The sequence below is a fragment of the Halichoerus grypus genome, chromosome 2, assembly GCF_964656455.1.
Source record: "Halichoerus grypus chromosome 2, mHalGry1.hap1.1, whole genome shotgun sequence".
Lineage (NCBI taxonomy): Eukaryota > Metazoa > Chordata > Mammalia > Carnivora > Phocidae > Halichoerus > Halichoerus grypus.
In genome coordinates this window covers 75,096,481-75,120,705 of record NC_135713.1, presented here as the reverse complement: position 1 = coordinate 75,120,705, position 24,225 = coordinate 75,096,481, and the positions used below count along the sequence as shown (strand labels likewise).

Genomic DNA, 24,225 nt, shown 5'->3' with positions numbered 1-24,225 from the left:
TTCTTGAAGCTTCATGTCAAGCATCAAAAGAATGAATGTTGAATAACCATGATCTAATTATAAGAATGAGATTTAATTGTGTACAGAATAACACAATCCAAGAAACTGTCTTGAGTCTTAACCAAGGAAATGATAAATCCCGGAAGGAAAGTATCATATTAACAAAACACAATGAAAACACCTTAGCCCAGACCCAATTACGGTTTTTGAAGCAGACTATTATTAACTCTGCATTTGGAAACCTTTTATCTTTTAGAACTTCCAGCCATTCTACTTAATTGGTCCCTTGCACTTGCCCTTCCTTCCCATGGCCACTGATTCTGCCCTACATCTTTATCATCGTATGAGTAAATTAATCAAAAAGTCAAATTAGTCTTCACACCTTTAGCACCTCTTCTTGCCCATGCAAAGTCGGCTGTTAGAAGATTTACTCTCCTAAATTCACACATATAATTTTGCTTTATGCAAAATAAAATTGATTCTCTTCCTAACCAGATCATAAGTTATTTTTCTAACTTTGTATTCCAATGCTCCACAATGGACTCCATTATTTCACAAGTTTACCATGTACTTATTTCCTTCTCAGTTCACTCTAATAATGCAATAATATTTCCTTCTGTTTCATTTTCTCTATCGCCATCTCTCTCTGTCCCTGTCTCTGTCTCCTTTTCTTTTTATTCCTGGTGAATAGCTACGCTGTTCTTCAAGTCTAGTTGACTTGACTAGACTTTTAAGTCTTCTTTGCTAATATGAGGAACAAATTCTACACTCCTGACAACATACCACCTTACCATGCGTTTATGTCCTAGCTAGTTATATATGGGTCTGTTTCTACCGTAAAACCTATGCATTCCTTTAAAGCAGTGGTCAGCCTTCTTCATTTTTCTGCCTCCAATATCTGACAGTAGATATTCAATAAAATACATCATTGCTTATATTTGTATTACGTATTTTACAGATTTATACATATGCATGACTGAATTTGGCCTTTTGGTCACTTGCCGCTTTTAAATAAAAGTCTATTTCTTAGGTTTTACATCTTAGCTTGTATTAATAAAAGGGAAATGTTGACTTAATTCATAAAAATGACATCTGTGACTTGTGGTGGGGGGAGCATTAAGGCATGTCATCTCAGCCAGCTTTCTCTATTTCTGGTAGGCCTCTTAACTACAGATGGGACTTAATTGCTCCTTAAATACATCTAACATTTATGCTTCCACAATATTGCCCAGTAGCCATATAGCACTTCTGTTGGTAGTTTTCTTACCTCAAATTCATTAACTTTACAGTGAATCCTTATTACTTTTTAACACAGCAAAACATAAAAACAGATATAAATAAGTGCCAAGTTCAAATATTTGCTTTTTCAAGAAAGAGAGTGAGCTAAAATAATATGGTACATAAACAAAATTCAAGTTGATAGAGTAGACATTATAAAAAAAGTGGAAACACATATCCATCGGGAGATTTTACTGAGGCTCCCTCCTGTCTAGGGAAAATGTTTAGTTATGTGTTCCATTGTGCCAAGGACAGACTGGTCCTTTCCAGACACTTACCCTCTGACAGCATGAATAAGTCTCAATGATGGATAGGCAGTTCGCACTTTCAGTTTATTCTTAAGGATTAATGCATTAACCCACTCCACGTGCTTCTCTCCTCCTTTGACCATGAAAGCAGGGATCCAAAGGACACTGTCATTCAGCATGGAAAGTCTATGCACAAATTTTTCTCTGTCACTCTCATTCCGAAAGCCTCCAAATGCTCTTTGTACAACTGATGGATTCATGGTAATAAAATCTGATTTAGTTCCCACATCTGCAGCAAACTCCACCACAGGGGCTAGATTACACCTGAAGAGGAAAAAAATTAATGGACAAATGAAAAATAAATATGAAACATTCACTCCTAAAATGGTGTGCATAAAAAGAAGAGTGGGGAACAAGCATTTTCTTTTCACCAGGTTGGAAAAAAAAAAAAAAAGAATCTGCCAGGTAAAATTATATTTCAGTAAGGTACCCCATATTCAGGAATATTGTCTTCAATAATGTGATCTCCTAGTATAGGGCTTAAATTGTCATTTATATTAATTCAACCTGTTGTCTAAGAATACTCTTTGCTGTTTATCTTCATAAAACCACATGATATGAATTCCTAATAAGTGAATTTATGATGGTAAATTCACAAAAGTTCAGTTGCCATGCAGTCGGCAATCTAAACCACATGCTATTCTATAAGTAAAACATATTAGACTTGATGTTCCAATCTGCACTACTTGTCAAGCTTAAGGCATTTTAACAACTTTATAAACATAATCAAGTGAAGGTAGCTTTTCTGTATCCTGAGGTCAAATGAAAATACAATTCCTTATAGTATTTTCCACAAACGTGTTTGTAATTGCCCTCTACCACCCTAAATGGGAAAGAAAAGTTAGAAAAGTGGAATTATCACATTTAATATGCCTTTTTGGGATATTAAATAATTCAGAGAAGCCCTTACTACCAAATATCTTTCTGTTCTTTTTGAGCACGTCCTCAAAATGTCTATTTTCCCCTGCTAACATGCCACATACGTTTTGTGTTTCGGAGAGAAGGGACAGAATCTGATGTCCTGTTCTTCCCACTGAAGTTCCAGGGCCTCACAAAGTGCTTGCACCTGATTTTATTCTTGTACCTGATTTCAGTCTTATGCTGAAAGGGAGCTTTGAAAAGCACCATGAATTTTGTCTTCAACCAATTCGTGATGCTTCTTTGATTCTATCACACAGATCTTTGGATATTCAACTTAAAAGATAGCTTAAAAATATTTTTAATTTGCTAAAAAAAGGCAAGTTTTAATTAGTTAATAAGTGAAAAGTCAGATTTGAAACAAACAAGAGTTTGCTAATTTAGAAAAAATCATTTAAATCTATTCAATCTACCGCTTCATGAAAACACACACACATACACACACACGATTTCTTTTACTTTTCTTTCCTTATATCAGCCTTTAAAGAGAAGGGGAAATAAACTGATTTCTTCTTTCTGTATTTTTGCAGGTATGACTGCGTTATGAAAGTTTCTCACAATGTTCTTCCTTGTGCTCTTTGCCACTTTAATTAAATTCTCAAACAAGTTAGATTTAATTAAAGAGTGAAGTGTGTGCTCTGCTATTAAAAATACTGGCTTGTATATCTTTCCTTATCTCTCTTAATTAATACATCTTATTACTTTCTAGATCTCTGACAACATTTAGCTACCGCAACAAACATCTCACACAATTAAGCAAAGTCTATGTTATTTAGGACAAGCTCCTCAGAGAAAACAAAACAAAACAAAATAACACACCATATTATTTAGAAAGAAACAATTTTTTCAAGTTATATATATTTAATTATGCCCACTATATCATATGATACAGTATTTGGTCTAGCCATGATCTGTGTACTATATGAGATTAGATATTATTCATTCCCATCACAGTAAGAATATTATGAATGGGACTGCCTTGGAAAATAGCTACATGTGAACAGAAGCCAAAATGAACATCTTACTGTGGAATTCATGGAAGATTGAGGACATGGTAATTTTTCAAGTCCAAAACTGTGCTCCCTGCCAGCTTTAAAAATAATCTAAAATTCTAACCAAGTTAATTATAAGATGAATTTGGATACTGTGGGGAAAATGCATTCAGAACATCATTATTACAGACACTTCTCCTTCCTCAGGTAAAAATAGACAACACTTGCTAACGTTACAGTTAACATGATATATCTTTCCACTAAAACAATTCCTCAGCAATTCTTTTCAGAGGATTTCTACAATAGAAAAAAATATGATCTATACTTCATTTTCTTTATAATTGTAAAAATAATCAGAGCCAACCTAGTTAAACAGAACAAAAATAATATTCTACAGCATTATCTTTTCAGGGGAAAAAAAGCCACTTGATTACATTATGCTTTTCATTATTTTTTCTTATCACTTATTTAAAAACGCCTCTACTCCCATGTTGGTTAACACTTTTTAGGATTTTAGGATTGACTTTTAGATTGACTCAGCATATTCCTTAAGCATGACTGTCTGGCCATGTGTCTTTTAAGAACTAACAAGAGATTCATCAGTGAAATTGGGTGTTGAAAGACAGGTACTTTCCACTAGGAAGCAAAAGTAAACTAAGAGAATAAGAATATTTCTGAAGAATAGTATTGATCTAGGAGACAAATGAATCTATATGATGCAAAGAATGATAAATGATTGCAGAGCACCGTGAGATCAAAGAGTAATTGATTCATGTGAGCTTTATTGTAGAGTTTTTATGACCTAAGCATAGCCCAACCCAGCTTTGTGAGGATGGAAATAGAGGTACTGAAAATAGCATGACAGAGGGACACATCATAAAATATAATGTATGCTAGCTCTCGGAGTCCAGTATATTCATTTTCCTTGGAATGATTATGTCTAATTTTTCACTGGAAGGAAAGATTAACATTGTTGTGTCCATATGTGGTCAGTGAATTAACTACTCTGTAGTTGAGTCAGATATTTAGTCATATAATTAGCTGAATGCCACATAATCAGGGCAAGCATTAAGAAACCCAAAATAACCAACCAGCTGTGTCACACTCCAGCAATTCAGTAGACTTGTTGTGAACTTCATAGCGTTACTAGTAGCAATACTGCTGATTGAGCAAGATTATGAATAGATTTGCAATCAAACATTCTTCATCTTTCTTCATCTTTCTTTTTAAAAATCTTCTTAGGGATTATAATACTCAAAAGTATCCAGAATGTGCAGTAAGCATTTATGAATTAACATATTATTTTGCATGTTATTCTTAATCCCATAAAATTGATGAGTGGCCAATTTTTAAATTATGGATTTTTGTGAGTCAATACTATTGAGTACATAAGAATATTTAATATGCTCAACCTCTATTTCTTTAGCCAAATTAAATTTTTGTACTGTCCAACTATTTTTGACATATCAAAAACATGAAAACGTATATTCAGAAGTAGGTATGTAGGCCAAACCCCTGTTTACTCTAAGCTGTCCAATTTTAAATTTATTTGTGTTTATTTTCCATCATTCAAAACCTGCAGGAAGGTACTCCAGACCTCTGAAATTTCTTCCGTGATCACACACCAGATAGGATCACCTCTCAACATTCCTTTTATGCAGAATTGAAGGTACTTTCATTTCTTTCAAGGCTATATAAAATATTTTAAATTAATTTTAATTTAATTCATTTAATTTTTTAAGGAAAGAACTGCTTATTTCATGTATAAAACCTGAGGATCACAGAATTCCCTAGGAAGATGTCTCTCTTAGGTGTGTCAATATTCTCTGCATTTCCCTTAAGTATTAGCTCAATAGTCTAAGCAACTAGGAGGTCCGCCTTTCAACAGCTCAGCAGATACGCCTTGAGAGTTCACTGTGCAAATACTATATACTATACTCAGAACTTTTTCCAACTATTTTACTATTTGTGCTGTTTTACAATGATATAATTTGGCCAAAAAATAATCTTGACCATTATTGTCAGTAATATCATTAAGATAATGCTCTTTCATTTAGCCATGCATTTATTCATCCCGTGATGTGTGTTACACACTTATGCTAGCTACAGAACTAGTCATGTGAGATACTAAGGTAAGACAGTGCACTGTGATACAGGAGGTTGTTAATTACTTCTTTACACATATCACATAGACTAAATGAGAAGAAAAAACTAATGAATGGATTACAGACCAAACTCGGTTCTTTTTCACCATTTAATGTTTAAACAAGTTCCAAACACCTGAATAATACCCTTTTTCTCTTTTGGCTAATCCCATTGTATGTGTATTTCTCTGTATTAACATTGAAATCTCTCAACCCCAGCCATCATTACCAAGAGAACCACATTTGTCAACAGACCCTGAAATAGGAGATAGCCTCTTCTCTTTTCTCCCACAAGGGGAAGCTTATGGTTCCTATCTGCTCCCCTCCTGCTTTTGAGCTTGGAGAGTCAAGAGAACAAAATCTCTAATACCTGCTTTTTTCTTTTTTTTTTTTTCAGGTTTTGTGGTTAACCTCTCCAAATGGCTAGGGGAAGCTAAAACATGCACCCTATTAGTCTTTCTGACTTTCTCGAGTGAGGGTAGTAGGCCCTAAATAGACCTGAAACCAATATTTTTTGCAATACTTTGAGGTAAGTAGTCGTATCATCTCCACTTCGGAGATGAGAAACAAAGGTCAAAGTGGTTAAGAAACATGTCGAAGGACATAGTGCATTTAAAAGAAAAGCACAGCTGTTTTAGAATGACTTTAGGACAGGAATTTTAATTGACACTATTTATACATGTGATTTCTTTCAGAACCAGAGAAAATATCAATATGTTCATCCTTCAACCCAACCTTCCTATAGGAGAAAGAGTGCAGATTCCCAGGACTTAGGCATATTACACAAGTCCACTTGGCCATGATGTTCCCCAAATCCTGAGCAATTATTAAACCATGAGTTTTAAGTATCTAAACCATAAAAATAATACATCTCAGAGCTCTTGAAAGAGAGGATTTTCAAAATGCAGATAAAAGGATTAAATATCGATGTGACTTTTTGAAATATGAAGCATAGGATTAACAGTTAATTTATATGTGGCATACCATTATGTAGTAAACAAAGTGTAAGAAATAGAGATGAAATACCATGTTGAAGATCTGCATTGCAGTGTGGTGGATGGCCACAGAAATACACAAACAAATATACACATATCACATTTTATGCTTGCTGATCAGATAACAAATAATGAAATCCTCAACTTGACAGAAATAAAAACAAATGACACTTATGTCATGAAAATGACTAAGTGACAAAACAGACAAGAAAATTTTTTCACAGACCCAGATTTGTTTACATTACTGGTAAAGGTGGGAAGAACTGTGCCATATTATTTCTAGGGAAATCACAGAATAAAAAAAAAATTTCAAACTCATTCTAAAAGACAAAGATGAATACTGAGAATTATATTAGGCTATGTCATTCCCACACTTCTCCCAAAACCAAAATAGAGTTATTGGGCAAAGTTGCTACAACTGCACAGATATTATTTAATAACTTAAGTTTTTTTGGGGTGACGGGTGGGGAAGACATGCTAATGAATGGATATGTTGTGCTTAAATCAAATAAAATATTACATATGCATCTACTATGTATCCAATTTTAGTTTAAATTTTAAGAATAAAAGGTATTCAGTTTAGTTTCTGCCCTCAGCCATCGTTTAAACGGTAGCAATGTGGGCACTGGTGCTCACATCCCAATCTGTGTGACCTCAGGCAAGTTACTTAAACGCTCTGAGATCCAACTTTTTCCATAAATGAGGCTATTAACACTGATTGAAATGCTATTGAGAAAATTAAATGAAACACAATATCTGGATTTCCTCTCAGAATTCCTTGCTTAGAGTTGGTAATAAATATTAGCTAATGGTAATCATTTTTTATATGCTCTTTCCTTTTGCAACCTCTTGTGAGAGACAAAAGGAATGCATGCAGATAAATTAAAGAGCATGTTGGATAGAAAGAACTTATTGAGGAAGAGTGCGGGGTGGGGAGAAGATTTATTTATAGCACACTTAACAAACCATTTTGCCTGGAATTTAGCCATCCCCACCGCCCCCCCAAAAAAAACTAATTGGGATTTGAATGGTTGATTCAATGACTAAGAACATCTTGAATATTAGACAAAACAAGTTTAACTTCATAGGTAGTATGAAAAATATAGAAGCTCATAGACATGGTCATTTGTATTTAAGAAAGAGACTATGACACATGTATTCAGGAAAAACTAGAATAAAGTTCTACAATTAGAACTTTGACACAATTCTTATAAAAGGTAGTGAAGATCTTTTATTATGACAGTAAGAAGAATAATAGCTAAGTTTTATTGAGTACTCATTATGTGCCAGAAATTGTTCTATTTGCTTTGCATGTAATATCATATGCAGTTCTCAAAATAATCCCATGAGATGGGCACTATCATTATGTTTCTCCATTGATGAAGAAACTGAGCCGTGGTAAGCTGTATACATTTACAAAGCGTGTAAGATGTAAAGGCAGGTTTTAAGCTCTCGTGCATGATGTTGTGCATCAATTAATTCTGTGAATGAAAATGAAGAACTAGACAAACAAATTTTGTTAGATATCTTGGCCACAAGTTCAGTTGCATTTAAATGTGATACAGCTAAGTCTAGAATCTCATTGACTTCATTAATTCATATGTCTGGTCCGAAGGTCTGCTTGGCTAAAGGAAGTGAGGAAGTTACATCCTTCCTCACTCTCTTGTAAACACTCTTCACCAAAGGTGGGGGTTGGATGGGAGAAGATGACTGTCCCAGCACGCGGAGGTTACTCCTTGGCAGCAAGGATATATAAATACCTGTGCTCCTCTGAAAAACCACCAAAGCAAGTACATATGAAAAGGAATGTGAAGGGGGGCGGAGAAAAGGTTAATTCTGAGATTTCCTACCAACAGAGTATGGAAGAAAGGTGAGGTAATTCAAAGTAGGTGTACACAGACTAAGGAAGGAAAGGGAGAGAGGAAGGAAGAAATGAAGGAAAGAGAAAAGGAAGGAAGAAAAAAGGCAGCAGACAGACGGTACCATTTAAAAACATAGACTAAAATTCAAAATGAGACCCCATAGTAAAATTCGTGGTAAAATAAGAAAATTGTCCTAGGTGAGAATGAGAAGTAAAGTCTACATATTGAGTTTAATTTTGAAATAAATACACTGACCTGTTTAGGTGTTCATTTTCTTTTTCTTCTGGAACTTTATTTCTCATAAAAAGTGTTCTCATTATGAAAAACTACATATGAACAAGTGGTATTGCTGAAACGACAAATCTCCTCGATCTTTCTTAAAATAATGAGAGGATACTGAAATGATCGCAAAGTATTATAGAGAGTACTGGAAGGCTATCAGTAACTTTAACAAATTTGAATGCAATATTATCTCGGGCACCTGGGTCATTCAGAAATCATGACCTGCCTTCAGCTCAGGTCATCAGTTTATGATCTCAGAGTCCTGGGATGAGCCCCTTCTTGGGAATCCCTGCTAAGTAGGGAATCTGATGCTCTCTCTCTCTCTCAAGTAAATAAACAAAATCTCAAAAATAATACAAATATCTCCTCTTACATAAAGCACTGGTTTAAAAATAAGGCCTAAAAATGCAGACTTATTCCAAGACTTCAGCTCTGGACAATATTTTGACTCAATAGGCCTCTACCTAGACTGTCACAATTAACTCTAGCATATGAATAGACAAGAGTCTAGGAAATCAGGAAGGGTGGTGAGAGTCAGAGCTTTTCACTCTGATATTTTTAATCAATCTCAAACTTGACATTTATCATTCTTCTTCTCGGAGCCTACTTAGTTTTGAGTAGTATGAATACTTAAAATCATCACCTATTTTTCAAGAAAGGATAAAAAAATAGAAGGAGGGATAAAAGGAACAAAAGGAGAAGTAAAAGGGAAAAGTTAGACATTGGAAGGGCAATGACTCAAAAATGTATTTTTCTCAATTAAGAATAAACTCTCACAGCCTCTGGTTGTCAATGCATGGTTGTGTGCACTAAACAATACAGAAGGAGAGAGTTCTGATGGCTGTTCTCTGTCTAGGGCTTGACAATATATTTATAAAAGTTCATAAACTTCCTGAGCATTGTTAAAAACTTGTCATTATACTGCACGTATTTTAAAGGAATTTAAATATGATTTACTAATGTAAGCCTTTATCACAATTAAGAATTTGCATGTGATTGTTTTCTTTTTCACAAAAGTAAATATAGAATATAGAGTAGCATGACTAATATTTACTTAAATTACTGTAAATGTTGTTCCTTGAAATTGCATATAGAATGAATACTAAGCATCCTGTCTAAATGTTTCCTTTGTAATTAAAAAGTAATCATTTTTATTTCTCTGAAGAGGGTGTAAAGAGAAAAGGATGCCAGTTGTTGAGAAATTCCCTGTTCATTGTCTTGGGTTAAAAAGAAAAAATCATGACTGGGATATTTAAGACAAGGGGGTGGGAAACCAAGCAAGAATCCTTAGAGCATATTCTCAGGTACTCTTGTCATAATCAGGGGAACTGGACCACTCTCCATTGATCAGCGGCTGCTGAGTAGTCACTACTGTTTTGAGGGAAGAACTGATTCAGCATGAAATTTATGTTCTTAAAAATTATGTTGTGCATTAAAAAGAAGGAAACAGGATTCATGAAATATTATGGCTGATATTTTAATCACTCATGCCAGAAAACCAAGGCAGAAAAACTATAACTTTTTCTCTTTGCAATTCATAGTGTTAATAAACAATATACATTGTGCTCATTACAGTGGCTTGGGAAACACATCTGAGTTTTTGAATTTTTAGTGATTACACTATCAAACTTGTCACAGCAACATAGCTTTGACATTTAATTTTCTCATTTAAGAAAATAAAAAATAAAAATAGTTTCATTTGTCATTATAAATTATGAATATATTTTTTCTTTTCAGTTTTTTGAAAGTATAACCGAAGGTTGAAAAATGATTTCTAACTTAGTATATATGATTTATTCAACACTTGGCCCTGGAAAGACAGTTGGTATAATGCTCAGAGTACTTAGGCATTCTGGTACCAATCTCAGAAATGCTGTCAAATTATGGGTGAATAAAAATGAATGTTTTATTTTCCAATATAACAGTAGGCCAAGGCAACTTCACATTCATTAAATCATATTTATTCTAAGTGGAACTTTCTCATACTCTATTTTAGTAGAAAGTCACATTTTTCACTTGGCTGAAAGGCCTTGATCTCCATAATTCTTTTATCCTCCGTATCTGATTCAGAAAGTTCCTCTCAGAAAATCTCTCCTGAATATATTCTCTCTTTTCTATTCCTACTGCTATTTTCTCAACTTAGCTTAGGTACCACCATGTTTCTTTGAACTACTGTTGCAACAATTTGTTAATGAATTGTTTTTCAAACTATTAGCTAGACCCACTGGTGGATCATGAATTATATTTGGGGTCACAGATAAGCAATTTTTAAAGAATGTGAAAGAACAGAATGGATTATAATTGAAAACACAGTGTTTCTGGCACATAATTTTATGAAAATTTGTTTAAGTTTTGTGTGTGTGTGTGTGTGTGTGTGTGTGTGTGTGTGTGGTGTATGTAGTAACAGTAATGGAAGCAGTAGTAGGAGTATATCATGACATAAGTTGTATTTCTGACGATGCATCTTTATTAAACAGAATTGAAAAACATTGCTCTAACGAGTTCTTTAACACAAAGACTCCAAATTTATTATTCTGCTTCAAGGATGTTATCATCTTGTAAAAATGCACATTTGATCACATTGCTATCCTAACCAAAAAATCTTTAGTGATATCAGTCTAGGATTTTCATAACTTGTCTCTACCCTTACTTTTCAGAATTTTTTTTCTACAAGCCCACTGCCTATCTTAGATCTGAGTGGCTTCAGTCCACTCCATGTAGTCTATGTCTTTTCTATGTCCCTTTATTTATGATGAGGTCTCTGCCTGAAATGACCTCCCTCTCCAAGACACTTTAGCCTCTAACCCAGAAGTCATATTTGTTCTTAAAACTCAAAGGTTAATATCCACTGCAATGTTTGACATGATTTCTTTGGCAGAACTAATTGCTTCTACTGCACTGCTCTAAAATATTTACTAATATCTTCATTCTACCACATATGAAAAGCTATCACATTTAGTTGCTTGTATAGGATTGATATCTTTAATGAAATAGTAGAGCCACCATAATAATAATAATGAGAGTTACTCTGTGTATTTTGTGTATGTGAATTGAGAACCTGTGTACAGGTATTTGATCTCTCAGTCTTCTAAGAACACTGCTGATGCTCTAAACCAGGTCCTGAACACACACAGTGCTGAGTCAGAGGTTAACGCAACTCTGGAAAATGGGCAATTTTGCTTGCATATTTCCCCATTTATTGGGGACAGGCTCTTCTGGCCTTGTGATGATGCATACCAAAGAATCCAGACTGGGCCCTCAGGCTGTCAGTTTGTGAGTTCTGCACCAAATCTTCTGATACCTGTACAATTATTTCAATTTTTATTTTTAACATGTTAGTTGTGTTAAACATGTTAAAAATGTCTCAGTAGAAATATGACATAGTGTGTGTTTTGAGAGTTGAGCTAAGGAAAACAAAAGGTGCAGTACTAATAAATATGTGTTAAGCTGAAAACTGTGTTTTATTTATTTATTTATTTTAAAGATTTTATTTATTCATTTGAGACACAGAGATACGGAGAGAGAGAGAGCATGAGCAGGGGGAGAGGCAGGGGGAGAGGGAGAAGCAGGCTCCCTGCTGAGCCAGGAGCCCGATGTGGGGCTCAATCCCAGGACCCTGGGATCATGACCTGAGCAGAAGGCAGAGGCTTAACCATCTGAGCCAACCAGCCACCCCTGAAAACTGGGTTTTAACTGTAGCTGTTAAAATGTTTAACAGTCAGAAGCTGTGCTAATTAAAATAGACCAATATTGAAAAAAATCATCATTTTAAGTTGGAATTATTTAACCTAAAACAAGAAATGAGATCTGTTCCACTGATGTACCTATTTTAGGTGACTGGTGTTTCCTGTAAGCAGAGCCATTGTTATTCAAAACAAGTTAGGAAGACTGGAGAAGTTCTAAAGACATAATATTTTTTCATTCTGATTTTTTAAAACAGCTCTAAGTCAAAATTTACTCATAAGAAGAGTTAGTACATAGGGATAAGTGGAAACAAGAAACTACAGTGTTTAGCATTCTTCCAATTGTTAGGATTCCTCCCCCTTTATTTTATTAAAGTATAACAAGTTTCAGTTTGTGGTTTGTAAAAATGAAACTCCCAGTTCTCCCTTAACCAAATAGTGTTCTGCTTTTTAACAAACACCACGTAAAATATTGAGGCAAGCTTAAAAGTCTATTATGCATTAAATTTGTCCAAGACGTAGAAATATCCTCATCAGGTAACTAAAGAATAGATCAGAAATATCGTAAATATAAAAGGTACCAAATTAAGCATTCCAAATATTAATAGTTTTCTTAAGTTACATATAGAAGGTCATGCCTGGGGAATTTGAAAAATTGAAGTAAAGGGCAAAGCATGCACGTATACATGTTAAAAAACTAAGGATTATTATTAATGACCTTGATCATTGAAACTAAAAGCACATCCACACAATACTTTGATAGGAGGATGTGCACAAAGAATAAGGACAAGAATATCCATAAACATAACCACATTCTTGGAAAGGGAATTACTGTTACTCTTCCAAATAGAACTGTCTTAAAACTTAGTTTCATTCATTTTTATAATTAATTCCTTCCGTCTCACTGGCAGCAACGCTTTGTTCTTAGCTCTATGATTACAGTAACCGTACCATTCTCTTACTCCTCTCTGTGTCTATCTCCCCCATCAGACAGCAATCTCCAAACAGAATAGACCATGTAACTTGTCTTTATTTCCCTAATATCTACTGCAGTCCCTCAGGATTTCGCATCTAGTGGCTGCTTGATAATTGTTTGTTGAATGAACAAATACTTGCTGAAATTATGTGACAACAAATTAATGGAACTACTGTTTTTACTTTTAAACTTCAAATAACTGCTTTTATTTTTTAAATAATCATATTTAAGAGCCATACATTTATACCAAAGATGACACCAGTACTCAAAAAATAATTATGGGACTCTAATTTTGAACTTCTTTCCTGACCAAGTTATGAGTCGCGGTAAAAAAAATCATTCTCAGTTCTTTATAAGATCACCATACTTTTGACTCAAGACCATGTTGTTCAGTCTGATCATCTATATAATTCATTAAATATAATAAGAGCTATCAGTTACTACCTTTTGTCACATACCATTTCTATCTAAGTTATTCACATTTTAAAGAACATTCATATAATTGAGTTATCTGCAATTATGTTTTACAAATGAGGGGGAAAAACCTTCAGCTTACACTTCTTCAAGTTGGGATTTAAACCCAACCTTGAATCTCAAACACTGCAAATTCAACAGACAGTAGCCACACTTGTGGTGAGCATAGCGTAATGTATAAACCTGTTGAATCACTATGTTGAACACCTGAAATAATTTAACATATGTGTCAACTATACTTAAATAAATAAATAAATAATATAATAGGTAGGTCCAAAATAAAACTGAAGTAAATAAAACGGAACAACATGAATCCAAAATTTATTGCATAATACCAAAGTTTCAAATGATTTTGATTATCCAAAACACATATTCTCTCTCTTTCTCAAACACACACACACATATACACATACACTATGCTTGTCACTAATGAGAAAACACTCAAAACTACATGAAACCAGAGAGGGAGACAAACCATAAGAGACTCTTAATCTCAGGAAACAAACTGAAGGTTGGTGGAGTGGTGGGGGGGGTGGGAGGGATGGGGTGGCTGGGTGACAGACATTGGGGAGGGTATGTGCTATGGTGAGCGCTGTGAATTGTGTAAGACTGATGAATCACAGACCTGTACCCCTGAAACAAATAATAGATTATATGTTTAAAAAAAAAAGAGAGAGAAGATAGTAGGAAGGGAAAAATGAAGGGGGGGAAACCGGAGGGGGAGACGAACCATGAGAGACTATGGACTCTGAGAAACAAACTGAGGGTTCTAGAGGGGCGGGGGTGGGGGGATGGGTTAGCCTGGTGATGGGTATTAAAGAGGGTAGGTATTGAATGGAGCACTGGGTGTTATACGCAAACAATGAATCATGGAACCCTACATCAAAAACTAATGATGCAATGTATGGTGATTAACATAACATAATAAAATTAAAAAAAAGAAACTACAGATTATAAAACTCTATAAGTTGAAGTTTTATGTATTGTTTAAAAAAACAAATACATATATATGTGTATATATATATTTCATGCTCAAAATCACTCAGGTAGTATTACAGCTGGAACATGAGTCCAACTCTTAAAATTCCCAGTATATCACATTTCCCATCTATACTCCAGATTTTTAACATATTTTTTTTATTTTTTTAAAGTAAAAATTGGTTTTGTTCTCAATTTAAAAACAGCATTTGTGTTCGCTGCATGGGGAAATGCATACACGTGCGCGCACGCACACACTATCACTACCAAAAACAGAAGTTAAGCTAATTCAAACATAAAACACTTTTAAGTCTCTGTCTAAAAGATAATCACTGTTAACATTTTGTACCATACTGACTGCAAACATTCTAAAAAAAAATTTCCAGTAACGGCATAAGTCAATATACCGAAAAGATTGCATTCTGTGGTTCCAAGAATTTCGGTGGATGCCAGTTAAGTAGATATGGGAAGTGGAAGGTCTTATCTCTTAGAAAAATGTCAGGGTCCTTTCCCCAAAACTATACTAAATGATGTTGATGTAAAACAACTTCTCTCCCTTCTGATAATACTCGTATTTACTGGTTCTTCTTTATTCTCTATGTACCATGACTTCCCAAGGCCCTGACCTCATCACATTTACAAAAATCCATATGAATCATTAAAACTTCATTTTGTTTTTCCTTTGCTAAGAAGTGATACTTTTCTCCTGATTTTGAGGCTTAACATTTGCTCACATCAGGAGGAGAGGCAACACTCCTGGACCAAAGGAAACAAAAGCCAGATTACAGGATGCAATATTAAGGGGAAAATGTTATTTCTACAAATTGACTGATGAGAAGGAAATTTATTAAAAACATGGCAACCAGAAGGAAAAAAATTGAAACAACAGTGCAAGTTGACAGGATCTATTCCAAAGGTGTCTTTTGAATCATAAGAAAATAGAGTCATAGAGTTTCAGAGCCAGAAAGAAATTTATGAGACCATCTAGTTCAACAGCCTCATTTGGCATATTGGGAACGTGAAACCCAAAGTGATTTACATTACTTGTTCAAAGTTACACAGCTATATTTAGTGCCAATGTCAGCAGGAGGATCCAGGTTTCTGAACTCTCAAATGAGTATTATTTCAATTATACTTCATGGGAGAAAACGTAACTGCTTAGCAACAATGACCATTTAACTGCAAATATTTACATCTTCTGTGTACCTAGGTCACAGATATAATTTTCACACCATGAATATACTACAAAGACATTAATCCTAAAACATCGGAGGGAAGAAAGATTACATTTATTGAATAAATAATTTGTACTTGGGTTTATACTAGTCAATTTCATACATCTCATTTTATTTCTATACCCACAAAAAATAGAAGGTAAGGAGTATTTTCTTCATATTAAATGTGAAGAAACCATGGCTTGGAGAAGTAAATAAATCACTTAAGATTGAATATATATATTAAATGGAAAAGCTGGAACTTGAAATCAGATATACCTGACTTAAAGATTTATCTCGCTTCATTGAGGTGTTAATTCCCTTGAAACAAAAGGTCTCAGTCTCCTCCTCACTTATCTGACCTTAGAATATTTTGGCATACTTTTGGCACACAATAAGTAGATTTCTTTTTAAAGATGTTATTTATTTATTTGGGAGAGAGAGAGAGACAGAGTGGGGGGGCAAAGGAGAGGGAGAGATATCTCAAACAGACTCTATGCTGAGTGACAGAAGGCTCAATACCAGGACCCCAAGATCATGACTTGAGCCAAAATTAAGAGTCAGATGCTTAAGTGACCGAGCTACTTGGGTCCCCCAATAAGTAGATACTAAAAGAAAAGAATTTCCCATAATATGGTCCGTAAATCACAACTGGAGAAATTGCTCAACACTATAAAGTCAGTGTTTATTTTATTTTATATTTCTTGATTTTTTTAATTGTTTTTCCGATTTTATTAAGATATAGTTGACACATAATATTGTGTAGGTTGAAGGTATACAACATGATGATTTGATATACATGTATATATTGTGAAATAATTGCCAGAACAGGGATTATTAATATATCCTCACCTCACATAGTTACTACTATGTGTGTGTGGTTTTATGCGTTGTTTGATTTGTTTTTTTAGCCTACTTTGAAGAATGGCTGGTGCCTTGTGGAAATATCAGACATTATAATGGCATCCCTATTCTATTTTACATGCTAAGTCATCAAAATTTGAAATGTACCCTAATAAAGACAATCTCTCACTGGTCTTCATATTTCAGAGTAAACATACAACTAAAAACCTCTTAATCTAGTACAGCATAAACTATTATTTCTAATTGAAAAATATAAGTGTTTCCAATCTTTATTTAAAAATAAAATATTAAACTTTGAGAAGGAGAGGAAAAAGCTCTATTGTTGCGTCCTTCCCTAACCTACTGTGTATACTCAGGAAAGTCACTCCAACTCTCTATTCTATGAAAAAATAGAGGTTGTTAACCTAAGCCTAACTAACTCAGAGGAACCAATGGGAACCAGTTAGGTTTCTTCAAGATTCATTTTCTGCCAAAATGACATCCAAAAAATGTCACATTTAAAATGGAGCACATTCGTGTTTATTATCATTTGCCTTTTCCATCTATTATACAATTGATATCATTCCTTTATTTTCTTCATTTGCCTTCTACTCTATCCTTACACTGTCACCATCTTACTTTGCCCCTCATCATCTCCACCTTTAGACTGCTTTCAGTAGTACCATTTTTATCCCTCTCTAACTTACCTATCACCAGAAATCTTCCTGAAATTTACATTTGGTCATGTCATTCCTCTACAGAGTGGCTTTACACACTGCCTGCAAAATGAAGCCCAATCTCCTTAGCCAGACACCACGGACCCTGTGTTACCTGTCTCTCAGCCTCCTTCTCCAGCTTCACCTGCTTTCATTGACCCATGCAACCTTCTATTCCAGCATGCTGAAACTGCCTGCAGGCCTGGAAAAGCCACCGTCTTCCATGCTTAGGGCCCTTTGTGCATAATGGATCCAGTTTGGACTTGGTCTCACTCTCTTTTCCCTCCATTCTATATTTACCTTCTCAGTCAACTCAAGTGCTTCTTCTCCCAGGAAGTCATCCTTGACTCTCCAGCTTATGTCTCCTCTCTGTCTCATTACCAGTGCTTACTTCTCTGTATAACTCTAATAAAGCAATTTGCACGTTATTAGTCATTACTTTATCTCCTTCACTAGACCACAGTCATTTCAAACTTAGAGACTTGCTTTTCATTTTTGTATCTCCAATTCCTGATAAACAGGTGGATAAAAGACTGATCCACTGAATAAATTATAAGAAAGATCAAAGCTATGCTATTTATCACTTGAAACAATAGGTACTGAAAAGTTTGTATTTAATTTTGGAGTAGATATTTTGGGCCTATGTCTATTTACAGATGAGTTTGTTTAAAAAATAACAAATACTGTAAACCCAAAACTGAAGCCTTATTTAGAAAAAATCTGTGGAAGGACTGATCAACTGACCATTTGCTAATGCTCAACTGATGTCAGGAAATGATAATCTCCACAACATTTTATGTTATTATGAATCATAGCATCTAAGCTTAGTTTATCATCTTACTCTGTCCTATGAGATGGATTTCATCACATTTTGCCTCCTCTAGTATCTTCCTTATTGAGTGCTCTTCCTCTTCTTTATCTTTGATTTATTTATTATCATGGTCCTTTTATCTGTTAATGTGCTTATGCTTCTATGCCTCTAAGTATATTCCCCTTCTGTTTATAACAACAATAAAACACCAACAAGAACAAACAAACCAACAAACTCTAAGGGCCTTTCTTGGACTATAGGATGCTATGTAAATCCTTAACAGGGTATAATGATCCTTCATCATGTAATTCCAACATACCTTGACATTTCTCCTTCCACATTGTTTCTCATTATGAACCTAATAGTAGAATGGTCCCAAACTCTATCTATTCCAAGACCATGGAAATTATTTGTCTTTATGCTTACTGGTCTCTTTGCCTTAGATTCCTCTTTTCCACTTGTTGAATGACAAATCATCCAGATGTACCATGATTTACTTACGTTTTTTTTGTCATGCTTACAAAATGCCTTGATACGTAAGCAATTGTTCGTTTTTGGATAGATTTCTATAACTGGAAATAGTGACTAAAGGAATACACTATTTATAAGGTTTGGTAGACATTATCAATCTGATTTTGGGAATAGTTGTATCAATTTACATAATTAAAAGCATTTCACAGGAGTGCCAATATCGACACAACTTTGCACTTAATATTAAGAGTTTTAAAAATCCTTGCTAGATTGATAGATGAGAAATTGTATCTGTTCAAAATAATGTGTTTTAGAGAATGGGGTAAGCATTTTAAGACAACATTTTAAAATTTAAAATAGTTAATCACTGTCATTTCCATTTAAAAAAATTATCTCTTCTAGATAAAATCTTTTTATCCAAGGAATTATATGGTTGGGGAGAAAAAAGTTAGAGCCTCACTTCAGATCACAATCCATAATGAAGTCCATATTTGGTTTTAAATTAAATTTTAAAAATCATAAAAAATTATAAATATAATAAAATGGAATTTTGATTTTTACTTAGAACATAAATTTTATGATTAAAATCAATAGAAATCACAGAGGTAATTAGTTTTGTATAAGCTATAAAATTTCATAAATCCAAAATATGAATAAAATAGTAAGTAAAAATATGGTAGAAATTAAATGGAGCAAATATCGCATATGTAGTGGAACTATCCCTAAAATATTAAGTGGTTATTTTAATCAAAATGAATTTTTAAAAAGCTTTCTAATGCCTTGGACCTGGCTCACTACCAGAAACTTAACTGTTTGTAGTTAACATACTTGAGTTAAGGACAAACATATTTTCTGCCAGAGTGGAGAGGAAAGAATTAAGGCCATTTTCAGGAACACACAGAAAAGCAGAATTTTTTTTTTCTTTCCCAGAAAAGAGTTTATTTTGCTATAAGGAATTAGCATTCATAGAAGGTCAAGAGGATGATTTAAAGTTTGCCATAAATTACCCACTAGTAGAGAATCAAGAACTGATTGAGTTATAAAAATGCATTGTATCGGGGCGCCTGGGTGGCTCAGTCGTTAAGCGTCTGCCTTCAGCTCAGGTCATGATCCCGGGGTCCTGGGATCGAGCCCCGCATCGGGCTCCCTGCTCTGCGGGGAAGCCTGCTTCTCCCTCTCCCACTCCCCCTGCTTATGTTCCCTCTCTCGCTATGTCTCTCTCTGTCAAATAAATAAAATCTTTAAAAAAAAAAAATTGCATTGTATCAGTCAAGGAAAGTCAATTCCTCCATCTTTTTCTTTTTTGAAACATACCAACCCTTTTCTTAGGAAGGTAGATCATTATAAAGTAAAACATTTTTATCTTATTGCTTTAGTTTCCTGAAGAAATATATATCTTCACTACAATTATTCCTAATATTATACAGTCAGATTTGACAGACACTCATATCTGAGAAGAGTTCCTGTTTCTTTGCATTCCATATTTTCTTTATGTAATTCAGTGTCAACTGTGTACATATTTGATAAATTTAGAGAAAGTATATCTTCTTGTTTATATCAGACAATGAGAATTTGCATTTCTAGTCAATGGCCGTGGCTATTAGGAAATGCAGTGACAAATTTAATTTTCAACTACAACACTTAAACAAGATGTGCTTTAGTATCATTCATATTAAGCTTTACAGTTTATCCATCTCTCTACTATATTTCCCAACTGATACTTAGAATAACATTTTGAAATAATAGGCCTATATTATTATTATCACTGGACAGTGGAAATAATGATGTTTAGATATTTATCCAATATGATGCTTCTATTAATTACCAGGAACCCAGGTTTTTGACTCCCAATATCTAGGGCATTTCACTATACTACTCTTCATATTCTGTATTTTCTTTTTAATTGTAAGGGTTTAAATGATCTTTACTTATATATGACTCCTCTTACATATTAATTTTGAAATTCAGTGTACAATAACATATGAACACAAACCACATTTTTCTTGAGTCCTACATTCTTTCATTCCATAAATAAATAGCATATACCTCAACATATCAATTTTGGCACTAAATCCTGAAGATACAGGCTAAATAAATTAAACATATTGGGACTTCCAGCTTGCCTAGAGCTTAGTGTCCACATATACTGAGATGTCCAATACATCTCCAACCTTAATACACGTAAAAATCACCGGAGCACTGTGATCAAATGCCCATTCTGACTCAGCAGGTTTGGTACAAGTTCTGAGATTCTGTAGTTCTAACAGACTTCCAGGTGATGCCAACATTGGCAGATCAGAACTATAATTTGAGTAGCCAGATTTACTTATATAAATATATATACAAATATAGGTAGGTAGATAAGTTTAATTGATCCCTCATTGTTAGTTTTATATTTTTAGGAAAAAAAATATGAACCAATAGGAAATTAGGAGTGAGTTGGTCAAGCATGGCAGGAACTAAGTATGATGATTAACAAAGGAGAAACCAAGCAAATAGAAGACAGTGATCTAAGCTGGAGGGAAGACGGGGACAGTATAAAACAGAGAAAAAGGAGGTATCAAGAAAAGAATAAATGAACAAAATTAAATTTGAAATTCCAACTAGCCCGAACAGAAAAAGTGTTTTATAGCTCTTAGTTAACCATTTCTGAATCACTTAAGTCATACTCATGATTCTTAGCATCTCTGTTTAAGCATAGTGAGGAGCTGCATATCATGGTCAAAAAAATAACAGGTGCCGGTTGCAACTGTTAATTAACTCCTCCCTCAGAGGCTTCCACATACCGCCAAAGGTAGTACAGAGTGGGACCATATTTACTTCTCTCAGACTGGACATATTCTCTCTTCTATGAAAAACCAGTAGGGATGGGTTGCCTGATATTTCCCTCAATCACTAGACAACCCAGAAACAGGAAAGAATGCACATTTTCCCACACCAAGGCGAGAAAATTACAGAAGATGGAATGAGGGTTTGTTCTCCACCATCTCTCATTATCAATATTAAGAAATAGCTGCATTTTTTTTGTCATTAGAAAATCACTATTGCTAAGCTCAAAATTCTTGAGTATAGACAGCACAAATATTAGAACGTACTGTTTTATAAATTCACATGGGAGTAAATTATCTGAAAAAATTGAAAAAATAACTTCAGAAAAATTTAAAAGCACTTTAAATATCGTTTTCCAGGGGTGCCTGGGTGGCTCAGTCGTTAAGCGTCTGCCTTCGGCTCAGGTCATGGTCCCAGAGTTCTGGGATCGAGTCCCGCATCGGGCTCCCTGCTCTGCCTGAAGCCTGCTTCTCCCCCTCCTACTCCCCCTGTTTGTGTTCCCTCTCTCGCAGTCTCTGTCAAATAAATAAATAAAATCTTAAAAAAATAATAATAAATATTGTTTTCCAAAATCCAAAACAATTTTTACCGCTTAATGTAAGATATACACTGTTCTAATGATTTTACTACACAAATTTAAAAAAAAGGATTTAAAAGATACTTTTAAACAAGTAGTTTTCTAAACCTATTTTCCTTTGTCTATGATTATATATAAATGATATATATATATATATATATATATATGATATATACTGTCTTCTAAACTCTAAATTCTTGGAATTTTACAGCATACTTTTAGATACGTACATGTGGAATAAACAGAGCAGAGATTTTGTAATTATTCCTGACCCCACACAGACAGGCCTCCTGCAAGAAAGGATGTAAAGATCATCATTCTGTAATTGTGCTCCATTCATGACTGGCCCATGGTTGGCACTCATAAATGTTTGTAATGTAGTAAGTTACTAGTACTTTTGAGAAAAAATTTAATGTTTACCTTTTAACACATTTTCATTTTAAATGACAATAAGAATAATACAAAACAAAGGTGTTTCAATGGGTAGAATTGTAGTTAATGTGGCACTTGGATGGGAGAAGAATTTGAGAAAATCATTTGTGGAAGCCTCTAAATTTCCTGTTTCTATAAATACTGGTACAAAGGAATGTTTCACAATTTTAAAATCACATATATTTTTCCTTCTTTGATCTATGTACATCATTAAAATGATGTTAGAAGTGTAACAGTAGCCAACTGAATATTTGGAATGTGTTTTTATTAATTAATAAAATAAAGTTATTATTAGGCCTAAAATTGTACTTCCCTTTTCTTCAAAATGCCATAGATATAGATTTTATTTGAAGAGAAGACGAGCTTATCCCAGACAGGAAAAGAGAATATTGGAGATAAAATTATACATCGCACAGAACATTCTTTCTGTATAGATCCTGGCCTGTGCCAACTCTATGGATGCAGAGGCACATAAAAGGAAGTCATAGTTTCCTCTGGTTCCAACATAGCAGATTCAGAGAATTCAAAATGCCTATATCCGGAGAAGTAGGTCTAATGAATAATATTAAAATAATATTTCCTTTCCTGCCATTTTTGACAATGTGGATTGAGCTTGAGGGTATTATGCTGAGCGAAGTCAGAGAAACACAAATACTGTATGGTATCACTTACATGTGGAATCAACAGATCAACAACAGATGTGGAATCTGTTATTTAAGTACATTTTCCTGTTATTTAAGAATATATTTTACCAATAAATTCAGTATTTAGTCAGTCATTAGTGAATCAAAACTAGGCTTTAACTTCTTTTTCTTTTTTTTTTTTTTTTACTTTAAACATCGTATTGACCAGGGCTTTTAATTTGTGTACTATCCCACTGAAGCCAGCATTTAATTTAATCGATTAATTGATGATACAAACTGCCACCTAAAGGAGTATCTCTTTTAGGAGAGGAAATGCATGACAATGTGTGTGTGTGTGTTTGTATTTATGAATAGCTACCATTATATGTGTAAACATACAAATAGGCACTTTTCACAGGCTAATTTTAAAATACTTACGTGGGGCATTAAAAATAGCATTCTCCAAAATCATACTTCACAGCACAATAATGCCACGTATATATGCCATGCCCTCCTCCCCCAATAGAATAACTGCTTGGAACAATAGATACCTGTTGGCATATAATAATGCACCGGTACATAATGAAGCAAAAAAGATAACATTTTATTCCTATAAAGTCCTTTTGAAAAAACTAAAGATGAAGTTTAAAATTTAATTAATGTCAAATGAAGATTTTGTCTAAAAATAATGCTTTGGTTTATTAAGTTAGAGGTCAAGTTGAATGTAATACCTAGATGAACCTGATCCTTGAGGGGTCGCAAAACTAATTAGTGCCTTCTGCAAGCAGACCAGGCATAATTTAGCTCTCTCTTAACAAA

At 34.1% G+C, this 24,225-nt stretch overlaps 1 protein-coding gene across 2 annotated transcripts in view; it reads right to left on the bottom strand.

Moving 5' to 3' along the window:
• The window catches only part of ST8SIA4 (ST8 alpha-N-acetyl-neuraminide alpha-2,8-sialyltransferase 4), a 97,733-nt gene that overhangs the window by 51,660 nt on the left and 21,848 nt on the right, over nucleotides 1-24,225 (bottom strand). For both annotated transcript variants that reach the window (XR_013445662.1, XM_036101813.2), the window contains exon 4: nucleotides 1,557-1,850. Coding sequence is in view for 1 of the 2 variants with exons in the window: in XM_036101813.2 (XP_035957706.1) it covers nucleotides 1,557-1,850 (294 nt within the window). In the remaining variant the exon portion in view is untranslated. The remainder of the gene's footprint in view (nucleotides 1-1,556; nucleotides 1,851-24,225) is intronic.